This window comes from Perca fluviatilis, chromosome 18, assembly GCF_010015445.1.
Source record: "Perca fluviatilis chromosome 18, GENO_Pfluv_1.0, whole genome shotgun sequence".
Taxonomy (NCBI): Eukaryota; Metazoa; Chordata; class Actinopteri; order Perciformes; family Percidae; genus Perca; species Perca fluviatilis.
In genome coordinates, this window is record NC_053129.1 from 19,773,903 (window position 1) to 19,786,638 (window position 12,736).

Sequence of the window (12,736 nt, forward strand, 5' to 3'; positions counted from 1 at the left end):
TTATTCTCACTTTGCCTGTTGCTACACAACAACAGTGGTGAATGAGTGTGTGTTGACTTTGGGGAAAAGCACTAATAAAGACGGAACCAATAAGCCAGGAGTGGACCATGTTCTTGAACTTTAACATCTGAATTTCATCATGCTTTATTTGAAAGTGGCTGTATGTAACTTCCAGTTTGTGTTGATTTCAGCGGCCCCTTTAGACGAAAGCGGTAGTATTTTTATCACACTTGCTGTTCTAGGTCTAGGAGTTAGCTTTACGGGGAGGTCATATGGTTGCGATGAATGTTTTGCTCGGACAGAAAATTATTCATTTACAATAAGAGAATATGTTACAGATGCATTGTTGCATTTCAGGTGTTGCATACGGTAACTTAGCCTGGATGTATCGTGAGCTTAACCGAGTATCCCTGCGTTATTATGGATCCCGTGCAACTTCTAGGCAAGTCCCACCCTACGAAGCAGCCCAGTTGGTTGGGGTTAGGCATTGACCTCAAGTAGTTAAGGTTAGGATAGCCGACTGGTCAGGGGATAGGACCTGAACAAATCGGGTTCCGTTACCTTTGCATAACCATGGAAGCCTTGCCAATAGTAGTGTGTGTGCACAATCTAAAGTTATTTCATGAATGTAATAGACATATTACATACCTGAGGGCCAATTCAGGGATGTTTTTCAATCATTTACAATCCCGTTATTGTCTTCATCTGTTTAAAGCCCGACAGTGTGTGGGGCTCGGATTTCGCCAGTCGTCTTTCACTTTCCCTTTTAGCTTTTAGTTGTTCTTCGTTTAATTTCCTTCTTTTCTGTGATGGTCCAGCCCCAGTATCAGCCGTAACTACAGCAGATAACTTGGATAACTAAAAATACAATTAGGCCTATATAAAGAAATCTCTTGCTTTTACCTGGCTAGATACGATAACACTATCAGAGGCTTTTCCGGTGTTCAGCCGAAATCTGTGACCCATCAGAATGTGTGCTCTGTAGTGCGGTCTCCCTGCTGTAAATCATTTTGCTACTTTACGAGAAAATTTAAAAAAACTATATAAAAATCGTGTTCTTTTTACTGTTGGTCTTGTTTGCTGTTCCAGGTCATTTATGATCATCAGATGGAACATTACACAGTTTCAGAAACATTTAAAAGTTACAAATAGTCACTTTGAAGAATGTAATTAAAGGATTAGCTAAACCGTTTGGTTTTGGGGTATACACCGAGTAGGATGAGAAGATCGATATCACTCCTCTTTCTGTACGCTAAAATTAAGGCTACAGCCAGCTGTCAGTTAGCTTAGCTAAGCATAAAGAAGCAGGGTGGAAACACCTAGCATCGTTCTGTCTAAAGGTAACACAATCTGCCTACCAGCACCTCTAAAACTCAAAAATTTACATTTTATGTCTTGATTGTTCTGGTTTAGTAGGGAGGTTACGCTTTGGTAGTTGTTTGCAGTCTATATGCTAAGTTAAGCTAACCGGCTGCCAGCTGCAGCTTTGTATTTACTATACAGACATGAGAGCAGTGTCAAGCTTCTTATCTAACTCAGCAAGAAAGTGAATAATAATAATTTAAACAGTAATGTGTAATATATACATTGTTATATCTTTAATACCTTAAATCATGTTGGAAAATGTGAACCGTTGTCATTTTGACATTATTGGGTTGGGTTTGCACATACAGTAAGCCCCAGTATTGTAAATGAGAACACATTCAGGTTTTGTTTTAGTGTATATTCCTAATTGTCTGCTGAGTCTCTCTTCCTATACTTGTAGTCTTATGCGTTTAGATGTCTGCACTGTAAGTTTGTATCTATAGTGTCTTGGCTGGCCGAACTCAAACCAAATACTTTGATGAAGAAAATTCTTGAAGCCGTAGATGGGTTAATAAGTTGTCTTTATTTACACAAGAGGTCTGAAAATCGTCTCTGCAGAGAAAGTTCCAACATATTCAGTCTAAACCTCTCTGTCTTATACCAAGGAATCACCTCATCCAATCTTTGCACCATGTGGATTTTATTGCGCATTATGTTCAGCCTTGAAATGGTGATTATATCAGTGATCTTTTAGCGGGAAAAGATGAGTAAATATGCCTGCAGAAGAGTAGAATCGACATGTTCACAATGCTTTTGTTTCTAGGATTTATGTTGATTTAAATGTAATTTTTTTCTTCAGGTGGGGAGATTTAGGTGGACACATCACAGCCAGTGGACGAGTGCAGGTATGCCACATAGCGAACAGATTTGCTGCAACCTTTGTGTCACAATTCAGTTTTTCTGAAGACACTGAATATTCTCCCAAAAATGAATGACTCCTTTGCAGCTTTTGTACACAGGAAAATGAAGAAAAAAAAACATAGTGTCAACAGATGGAGACTCAATTGAGTTAAATAAGATAAGCCACATATCTGCTTTCGTCATAATGTGTATCTGTTGTAGGGGCTGAGCATTCATTGCTATAGCTGCAAAACGAGGCCAATGCATGTCGTTGCCTAATGAGAATTTTTCATGGAAACCTTAATCACGTATACTGTTATCTTCTTGGAATTATCTAAGCTGTTTACTGCGATTTAAGGGCCACCACTTACAGAAGATAAATACATAGAGATATATTTGCTGCTGATGCTGATTCCACTGATTACCTTCTCATGTAGTTTGTTTCCAACTGCATACTGTACATACACATCCTGAAGTGCCGTCACTAAGTTTGATGAGTCTTTGTAGACTGGTGTATTGAGGACCAACTGTGTGGACTGTCTGGATCGGACCAACACAGCCCAGTTCATGGTGGGGAAGTGTGCGCTGGCCTATCAGCTCTATGCACTGGGAATGATTGACAAGCCCAAACTTCAGTTTGATACAGACTGTGTGAGGTAAAGCTCCTTTCTTTAGCACATATTTTGCCAGAGCCAAATAATTTTTGCTATTAATTATTAAACAAATTTGGTCTGTGTTTTGCACAAAATGACAAATGATAGTCACTATAGCAATATATCAGATGTGTCTGAAAACTCTAAGCTCTCTCTAAGCTAATTTACGCTTTTTTATTTTCACTTATTAGGATCCCCTTTAGTAGCAGCAAATGCAACAGCTATTACAGTCCTTTATCCCCCGTTTGCTGCACAAAATCCAATTTGCACACACATTACACACAACCACACCAGTTTAATATGTGTTCCCCATCTATTTGCAGCATTTGCAGTTCTGTGCCCTCTGCTACCTATGTCCAGCTCTGCTTGGACATTGGAATTGCTTTGTGCAGTTCTAATTTTCTCAGTTCACTGTGGAGAACACCCAGACACTCTGTGAATGCATCAGGAAGAACAAGCATCAATCACGTTTGACTTGTTGTTTTGTGTCATAACAAGACCTTTTTAACTATAATTCTGTTACATGTATAACTCTACATTAACACCCCTAAATAAGATTTTTTCAGCTCTTTGGTACAATGGAACAAGAGTCATACATGTGACACACGCCTCTCTGTTGTTCTACAGAAGCAGAAAAAATACAGAGAGAAACCCCATCTCACCAAAATAAAAAAAATAAAACAGCCAAGACTAACATCCAGAACCGTTTTCGCCCGTTGTGTTAATGTGTGCTATGTGTGTGGCCCAGGTTGTTTGAGGAGCTGTACGAGGACCATGGAGACACTTTGTCGCTGCAGTACGGCGGCTCCCAGCTGGTCCACAGGGTCAAGACCTACCGCAAGATCGCTCCCTGGACACAACACTCCAAAGACATCATGCAGACGCTGTCGCGCTACTACAGCAATGCTTTCTCAGGTGCGTTATACAGACAGCTACAGGTGCACAACATTCCTTCCTTACACACATGCACAAAAATAATTAAGAAGGGACTCTATCTATGATAATGCAAAATACTAATCTCTCATTTTGATCATGTGTTACCCATTTTATCCTGAAATCCATCTATATTAAAACGCAACTTTGCCAATACACCACACTCTGTGAAACTTGAAAACCTCATGTTCAAGGTTACCATAGAAAGATAGACTCACCCTTTGAACACACACATATATTACACACATAAGTACATTCAGGCAATATAAAGATACATAGGCACACACAAAACCCCTGATATACTATATTAAGTATTTTTTCCGCATATGGAATCTTCTTAGTAAACTTAAATTTCAGAAAACTTTTAGACAAACCAGGTCAGCAAGTCAGTCGGATGTAACATATTGGGCCCTATCTTTCACTTCACACATGAGCAGATTTCTTCTCCTGAAAATCTCTCCTTCCTGCAAATCCGCCATCATAATAGCAAGGCGCCAAGGTACAAACGCGCCTGGCTTTTAAAGGGAATGGGAGATGACACTCTGATTGGTTTATTGCATGTTACGCCCAAAATACATCTATGATTAATTAAGACACTAAGTACAACCCTTTTGAACCATGCGCCTGGCACACAGACCCGCCGTTAAACTAGAAAAAGTGGATTCGTACATGCCCTAAATGCACCTGCGCCAGGCGCTTCACGTTGTGCGCTTGGATCGTCAAAATAGGGCCCATTATGTCAGTTTGACACAATATTTTGTGTTGGCAAGAAAAGCTAAGTGACTCAGGCTATTAAGCTTCTACAGCGTATGCCACATTCACAGGTAAACTCAGCTCTGTTTAGTTTTGTAAGACTGATCTGTGACTATTTCCCACTTTTGAATGGTTGCTCCTTCTCTAAATATACTCGTAACTTGAAAATGTGACCCAGCACATTACATACACACATCCTGAACACCACATCATACAAAATCTCATTTTGTTTCTACAATATGACTAAGTACAAACTTTTTCTTCCCCAGCCTGTGATGTAACACCTCGATTTAGGATGACAAATTGTGGACGTACCCATTTCAGCATCAACAGCTTAACACACACAGTCACATCCAGCATAGCTCCCTGACGACTGTGGGTAATGGTAAACAGCACCCACAGTCTCGTTTGAAGCAATATCTATACGGAAAGGGTATATTTTGAGGGAATTTGTCTTCCCATATTGTTATCTGGAGAATTTTGAAATTTTCTCTCTCTTGCAATTAGCATCTAGGATCTAATTGTCAATCAGTGCTTGAGAAAGTGACTTTGCTCTGCCTGCAGTTTGGATTTCTAATAATTTTAAATGACACCCTAGTTTGTATGTAGACAAAGTGGGTCTAGGAAAATGTGCAAGTGCTTTTACAACACACTAGTGACTGTTCTACATGAACAGGTGGCATGTGTAGCTCTAGAAATTGAAAAGTAACATTGTGTACTGTGTATAAAGTCAGGAGTAATAGAGTGGTGCCTACTAGTCGGTTGTTCAGACTGAAATGTCAAGTGACACAAAAACACACACACACACACACACACACACACACACTACTCAATATTCTCCAGTCTTGGTGTAGTTGACCAATATTACTGTTATCCTGTTGCTAAGTTATGCCTGCAAAGCACCAAAGTAGAGTACATACTGTATGGGCAAAGAAAGGTGAAAAGTTGGGTCTGCTGTCAACCTGCCATTTTGCACCCATGCTTGCATTGTCATTCCTATGTGACTTTCTAGCTATTCAGAGCTCTTCAGTCCCTTATCCATTGTCCCATTGTTACTATATTGAAACTCTCATTCTCACTCTCATTAAATGTTTCAAAGTCCTCATCTATAACTTGTATCGCAGGATGTTTTGAATGAAGCTGAAAATTGCCAAGAGAAAAGGCTTGATAGCATGCTTTAATACAAGCCAATTTAGTTTCTAATTATCTTAGGCGAGTGTTTGAGTAGCATGCATGGGGCTTCACAGTTGAGGAATGGATTAAATGGCACCAAACTGTGGGCAGCATGCAAAACGTGCCACATCCTGAACACGCTCACAGAAACCATGTTAGCACACTCCCATAGCCAAACATGTTGTAGTGTGTTGGTTCAGAGAGTTTTTACTGCTAACGTTCATGGGAATCTGTATGATCTTGTATATCTACTGTGTATTATGCCTTTGCTTTTTTGTTGTTGGTATTATTTTGTCCATCTTTCTCCTCCAGATGCTGACAGACAGGATGCCATCAACCTGTTTCTCCAAGTCTACCAGCCATCGGAGTCCAAGCCACACCTGTGGGAGCTGCCCACTGACTTCTACCTGCATCAGAAGAACAGCATGACCCTCCCCCAAGACAGACGCAGGTGAACATGCACACGTACACCTACAATCATACAACTACTTGCTGTACATGCATGCACACATCTAAATAAGAACCTACTTACTACACATACCCTTGCTAGCATATTAATATGAAAAAACACACACCGTACCTCTTTCAATTGCTTATAATGTTTGTGTGTTTGTATTGGGGTTAATTGAATATCTTAGTGGGAAATAACTCACAAACAATTAGCACTGCTGTTTCTTAACATGCCTTTTTTTAAAGCCCAGGCTGTACAAACCTCCTTTTTACCTGGGTCAAAGAGCTTTGGCCTTGAGGTGTAATTATACTGATATATCCTGAGGCTTACCGCCACAGCCTGATATGTTGTCCACATTACTGCGGCAACCGTATCTACAGTAAATAGGGTTTATACTTTTTTTTTGGCTAGGATGCTGTGCGTTGAGCTCTCAGCGCCAATGTACAATCACATTATAATCCTTGAAATCTTTCACACCTGAGTGTTTTCCGATATCAGCCATCTCTAATAAGCCTTGTTACTAAACTGCTTCCTGACAGTGGGATAAACAAAAATATTCAGTTTTTCTAAAATCAATTCAGCAGCCACACACTGCACTTTTTCTCTCAAGCTCACCTAAATAGCACATAACACACTAAGGGCCCTATTTTAACGATCTGAAACGCAAGTATCAAACGTGAAACGCAAGTAGCTTTGTGGGCGGATCTCGGGCGCTGTTGCTATTATACCGGCGGGATAAATGACTCTTGCGCCCGACGCAAATCTAAAATGGGTTGGTCTGAAGTAGCTAGGTGTGGTTTGGGCGTAACATGAAAATAACCAATCAGAGCGTCATCTCACATTCCCTTTAAGCGCAGGCGCGCTTGTTCAATGGCGGATTGCTATTATGACGGCGTATTGGCCTGGCACACGCCAGCGGGAGCTGTCCGGGATGCAGCAAAGTAATAAATGCCCGTCTTGGCCGGGTGGCGATGTTGCTGCGGCCTCTCGGGCGCATCTCCTCAAGTCTGGAGAGGATTGCTGCAGCCATGGAGCGTGGGCCTCCAAACGCACCACCTGCTCCTGTTGTGCCCCTTCCTCCTCCCCCAGGGCTTGACATTAACTTTTTGAGGCACTTGTCCTTCGGACAAGTACATTTACATTTCACTTGTCCATGCACAAAAGTCACTTGTCCGGGTAAAGAGTCATCATTTTATAAAAAAAAATTGTTTTGCTAATGCAGAATTCGAACAAACCGTTGAAAGCATCCAAACACTATCAGCATTAATACAATTCAGTTGAAACAGTAGAAACAAACGTGCCCCAACAATAGATTTCCCATTCAACAAGAAAAAAGGATCTCCAGACTCCAGAATACAAAGTAATATGTTGCACGCCGGTGTGCAGAAGTCAATATATTGAGATTCTAAGTCAGTATTTTAAAGTTTGTCATTACTTTCAGATTCCCAGTCAATATTCTAAGTTACTAAGTCAATATATACCAGACGTAGTGGTGACTTAAACTTGAACTTATACTATATCTAAAATAATTTTGTAGACATAACAATGGATTTTGCCACTTAATGTTGGTGTTAACTATTTTTTTTTTTTATACAATTTCACTAATTTCTACCCAGCAGAGGCTGATTTAGAGATCTTTTAAAAGCTGTAGTTACTTTACAGTTGATTATTACCTGATATTTAATCAGCATGTTATTTATTTATTTGTTTCAAAAAGGAGCACAAAAAACGACATTATAGAACGAAAAACGCGACCACTGGATTGGAAAAGGGTTATTTTACAACAGCTTTGAATGCAGCACGAGTATGGTGAGGCCAATTTCAAGTGAACGCAACATCTGTGTTTTTCCGACAACAGCAGCTACAACGTCATACGTTCCTCTCCAGTGAAATACAGACAGACACACTTTTACACCGTTTAGCTGTCAGCATTTTCACCGTGTTTACTCCAATGGTTTACTCTAGCTGCTAGTTATCCGTAGGTTAACGTTACTTGCTGCCAAGTGTAATGTTAACTAGCGTGACATGCGGCGATGTTTAGGTTCCCTCGTCCGTTTTCGGAGCATCAGAGAGAAGCGCTGGCATTTCAGTGGCACCGAAATTTGCGTTTCAATTCGGTCCGGTAGATAACGGTCATTAAGGCACTGGTGCCGTATTAGCATCGGGTCTCTCGTTTTCTGTCAACGATGTGGCGAGGAGGTAACGTTAAGGCGGAGTTAGCAAGCTAACATTAGCTAACTAACACCGGCAGGTTCGCCGTGCTTTCATGCTGCATCGCTTACAGAGAACGAGCTGAACAGCGGGCTGGGTCTAACGTTAGCGGCCCGCTGACCACTACCGCTGGGTCCGCTGCCCCGGATTGCGGGGGGAAAAATGTATCGTTTCAAATCGGTAACATAGACTTAATGAGTGGCACATAACGTGAACTTACATGGCATTTTATTTTGTTTGAGTTTTAACTTGTCCAGTGGGACAAGTAAATTTCTCTTCCACTTGCCCTACAAAAAATCCACTTGTCCCGGACAAGCGGACAAGCCTTAATGTCGAGCCCTGCCCCCCCATTCCATCTCCGTCCACCTGCTCCACCAGAAGCGCATCGAGTGTCCAATCCCACCGTAGTTCAACATCACGTCTCCTTAAGTCCTCTAATATTTCCTCATTTATGTCATCAACACATCCATGATTCATGGAAATGTTGTGTAAAATATAACAAGCCACAAAGAATGCTGCGACTTTTTGAGGACTGTACTGTAAAGTGCCTCTTGACCTATCCAAACACCTGAAGCGCATTTTCAGTAATATTTTTCTTTTTCACGCTACATTATGGCCAAGCACGCGCCCCTAAAATATCATCTGAATAACGCGCAACTGACTTTAGACTAGCGCCACTGACTTTAGACTAGGTTTTTCCTGGTCAGTGGCGGAATTGTTTTCTGAAACTGCAAAATAGCACCAGGGAACTTTTGCGCCGGAACACGCCTCCTCTTTTCGCTGAACCGCCCCCGGGAGCGCAGATACATTCCCTAATTTTCCGACGTGCGTCTGTGGAGGGAAAAGTCCGCTGTGCGTCGGGTGCAAATAGGAATGATACATGCGTCGGTGTACAAAGTCAATTGCGCTGAGTGCAAGATAGGGCCCCAAAACATAATCAGTGTGTTCACTCAAATTGGATAGGATAAAAGGCTGATGTATTCACAAGTTGTACAGAAGGTGGTACAGCCAAGCCAATTTGTATATATCTAGGTTATGTGAAGTCCCGGGAGAGAGAGTGCAGACTGCAGAAAACACATCAGTCAGTGGAAGGTTTGCTGAAGGTTTAACAAATACGTGTATCTTGTCTGTTTGCAGCTACACACTGTGGTGGTCACCAGGAATCTTATCTTACCTTCCTCTGGCCTATGATGAAGGTATCTCTTTAGTGTTTGGTATCTGCAACATCCATAATATGTAACAAAGGCAGCTACAGATTAATCCCTTGATCAATTTTATATTAAACATTAAAAAGGTTTTAAGATGGAGGTAAATCGGTAGCTATAGGAATTATCTTAGGTCTGTGTGAATTTACCATTGCTGCATTTTTAAAGGTATATACAGTTGAAACCAGATATTTACATACACTTAAAAAAACAAAACACAAAAACATTTATTTCTTTACTGTCATACATTAAATCAGAGTAAACTTTTTCTGTTTTAGATAAATACATATTAACATATTTTTTGCATTTGTTAAATGTCAGAATCGAGCGAGGGAGAATTTTTATGTATTTTTTTTATCCCTTTCATCAAAGTCAGAAGTATACATACACTTCCTTAGTATTTGGTAGAATTGCCCCGAAACGGTTTCACTTGGGCCAAACATTTTGGGTATCCTTCCACAAGCATTCTACAATAGTTTGCTAGAATTTTGGCCCCTCCTCTTCACAGAACTGTGGATGCATATAAAGGCACACCTCAAACACAGAGCCTCTTTCTTTGAAATCATAGGAAAATCAAGAGAAATCAACCAAGACATCAGGAAAAGAATTGTGGACCTCCACAAGTGTGGCTCATCCTTAGGTGCAATTTCCAGATGCCTGAAGGTCCCACGTTCATCTGTTCAGACAATAATACGCGCAAGTATAAAAAACATGGGAATGTACAACAATCATACCGCTCAGGAAGGAGACGGATTCCGGAGTCCCAGAAAGGAACGTTTTTTGGTGCGAAATGTGCAAATCAATCCCAGGACAACAGCAAAAGACCTTGTTAAGATGCTAGCTGAAACTGGTAAGACAGTGTCATTATCCACAGTAAACGAGTCCTGTACCACCATGAGCTAAAAGGTTACTCTGGGAGAAGAAAGCCATTACTTCAAAACCACCATAAAAAAGCCAGACTACAGTTTGCAACTGCACATGGGGACAAAAATCTTAATTTCTGGAGACATGTCCTGTGGTCTGACGAAACAAAAATTGAACTGTTCGGCCATAATGATAAGCGGTATATTTGGAGGAAAAAGGACGACGCTTTGAAGCCTCAGAACACCATCCCAACTGTGAAGTATGGGGGTGGTAGTATAATGTTGTGGGGCTGCTTTGCTGCAGAAGGGACTAGTGCACTTCACAAAATAGATTACATCATGAGAAAAGAAAATTTTGTTGATATATTGAAGCAACATCTGAAGACATTAGCCAGGAAGTTAAAGCTTGGGCGCAAATGGGTCTTCCAAATGGACAATGACCCCAAGCATACCTCCAAATTAGTTACAAAGTGGCTTAAGGACAACAAAGTCAAGGTATTGGCCATCACAAAGCCCTGATCTCAATCCCATAGAACATTTGTGGGCGGCACTGAAAAGGCGAGTGCGAGCAAGAAGGCCTACAAACCTGACCCAGTTATACCAGTTCTGTCAAGAGGAGTGGGCCAAAATTCCAGCAAACTATTGTAGAGCTTGTGGAAGGATACCCAAAACGTTTGGCCCAAGTCAAACAGTTTCGGGGCAATTCTACCAAATACTAAGGAAGTGTATGTATACTTCTGACTTTGATGAAAGTGATAAAAAAAATACATACAAATTCTCCCTCGCTCGATTCTGACATTTAACAAATGCAAAAAATATGTTAATATGTATTTATCTAAAACAGAAAAAGTTTACTCTGATTTAATGTATGACAGTAAAGAAATTAATGTTTTTGTGGGTTTTTTTGAAGTTTATATAAATATCTGGTTTCAACTGTACCCAATGAAGGTCGGACAGACCGAAACATAATCAAATAAATATTTCAGCAGTAAGCGAGGCAGTGTGTGGAAGTTCTTCTCACTTTCTTCAAGATTGCACCTTCCACGAACCATTTAAGTATGTGGAAATAATATCTTTTAACATGTTTCTCTGTGTTTTCGCTTGTGTGCTCCTGTGTGGATGCAGTCCCGTGTGAGGACAGCATGAAAAAGGTCAAAGTGAAGAGAGTGAACCGCTTTGAGGAGAGTATTGACATCTATACAGAATTCTTCAAACCTTATGAACTTACCGCCTTTGATGACACATTCTGCATCGCCATGACCAACTCTGCAAGGTGAATACACACACACACACACACACACACACAAACCCTTTTACACATGAAAGATTTTGTTAAAACATACACACAGTCACAACATGGTGAAATGTTTGTGTCGACATTGCCAAGTCGTACCAGATCTGGTAAACACCTTTGATAAAGAGTGTACTGAACATTTATGAGCAGTTATTGTGATGTTACTGCAGCATGTCAGCTAATGTGTTTCCTTCTAATTTGTTGTTCATAAAGGGAATTCATGCCCAAGACCATTGGAGTGGATCCAAGCCCATTCACAGTTCGCAAGCCAGAGGAAACAGGAAAATCAGTGCTAGGGTGAGTGTATCTCAGGTTATGTACATGTCCACATGTTTTGTATTTTGGTTGGTGCTTTTCTATTTTTATTGTAATGTAATACATCCCATGTCACTGTGCCCTTAAACATGTAGCTTCATTTGACACTGTCCTCAGGTCACCAAAACAAGGCTCTGTCCTTTCTCCTGTCTTTGTTTAGATAACACAGTGTTGAATTTACCTGGGATGATCTGTGTGTGTATATGTTTTTTAATAAATAATCACTCCTGCTCACATACTATGAGAAACCTAATGTGCTGATGGCTCTAAAGTGTCTCCTTATTATTATTGCAGCACTGCGTGACCACTCTGATGTTCTGTACTGCTTCAATGATTTCCTTTTAATGCTTGTTCTTTATTCTTTGTTTGGATCCACATTAGCTTTCACAAAGTGGTCGCTAGTCTTCCTGGGGTCCACACCACGACAATAACAATAAGAATATACAGCAGTTTAAAATCACGCAGTATCGATAAAACAATGAGTCTACAAATGAAAATATAGACAATAGTAGCTTTCAATAAAAAAAAAAGTCACAAATAAATAGCAACAAAAAGAAAATTCTACTACTGTTGGTGAAGCACATCACAAAGTTAAGTTATCCGCGTACATAACTACATTTGACTTTTTATCAACATATGGTAAATAATATATGAAAATGAAAAATTAAAGTGCACCCAAG

At 40.4% G+C, this 12,736-nt stretch overlaps 1 protein-coding gene across 2 annotated transcripts in view; it reads left to right on the plus strand.

Annotated features, from left to right (window-relative positions):
• fig4a (FIG4 phosphoinositide 5-phosphatase a) overlaps window positions 1-12,736 on the plus strand; it is an 85,667-nt gene that overhangs the window by 28,726 nt on the left and 44,205 nt on the right. For both annotated transcript variants that reach the window (XM_039781219.1, XM_039781220.1), the window contains exons 14-20: window positions 2,165-2,210; window positions 2,713-2,861; window positions 3,607-3,773; window positions 6,030-6,168; window positions 9,517-9,575; window positions 11,573-11,720; window positions 11,955-12,038. In XM_039781219.1, coding sequence (XP_039637153.1) covers window positions 2,165-2,210; window positions 2,713-2,861; window positions 3,607-3,773; window positions 6,030-6,168; window positions 9,517-9,575; window positions 11,573-11,720; window positions 11,955-12,038 — 792 coding nt within the window. The remainder of the gene's footprint in view (window positions 1-2,164; window positions 2,211-2,712; window positions 2,862-3,606; window positions 3,774-6,029; window positions 6,169-9,516; window positions 9,576-11,572; window positions 11,721-11,954; window positions 12,039-12,736) is intronic.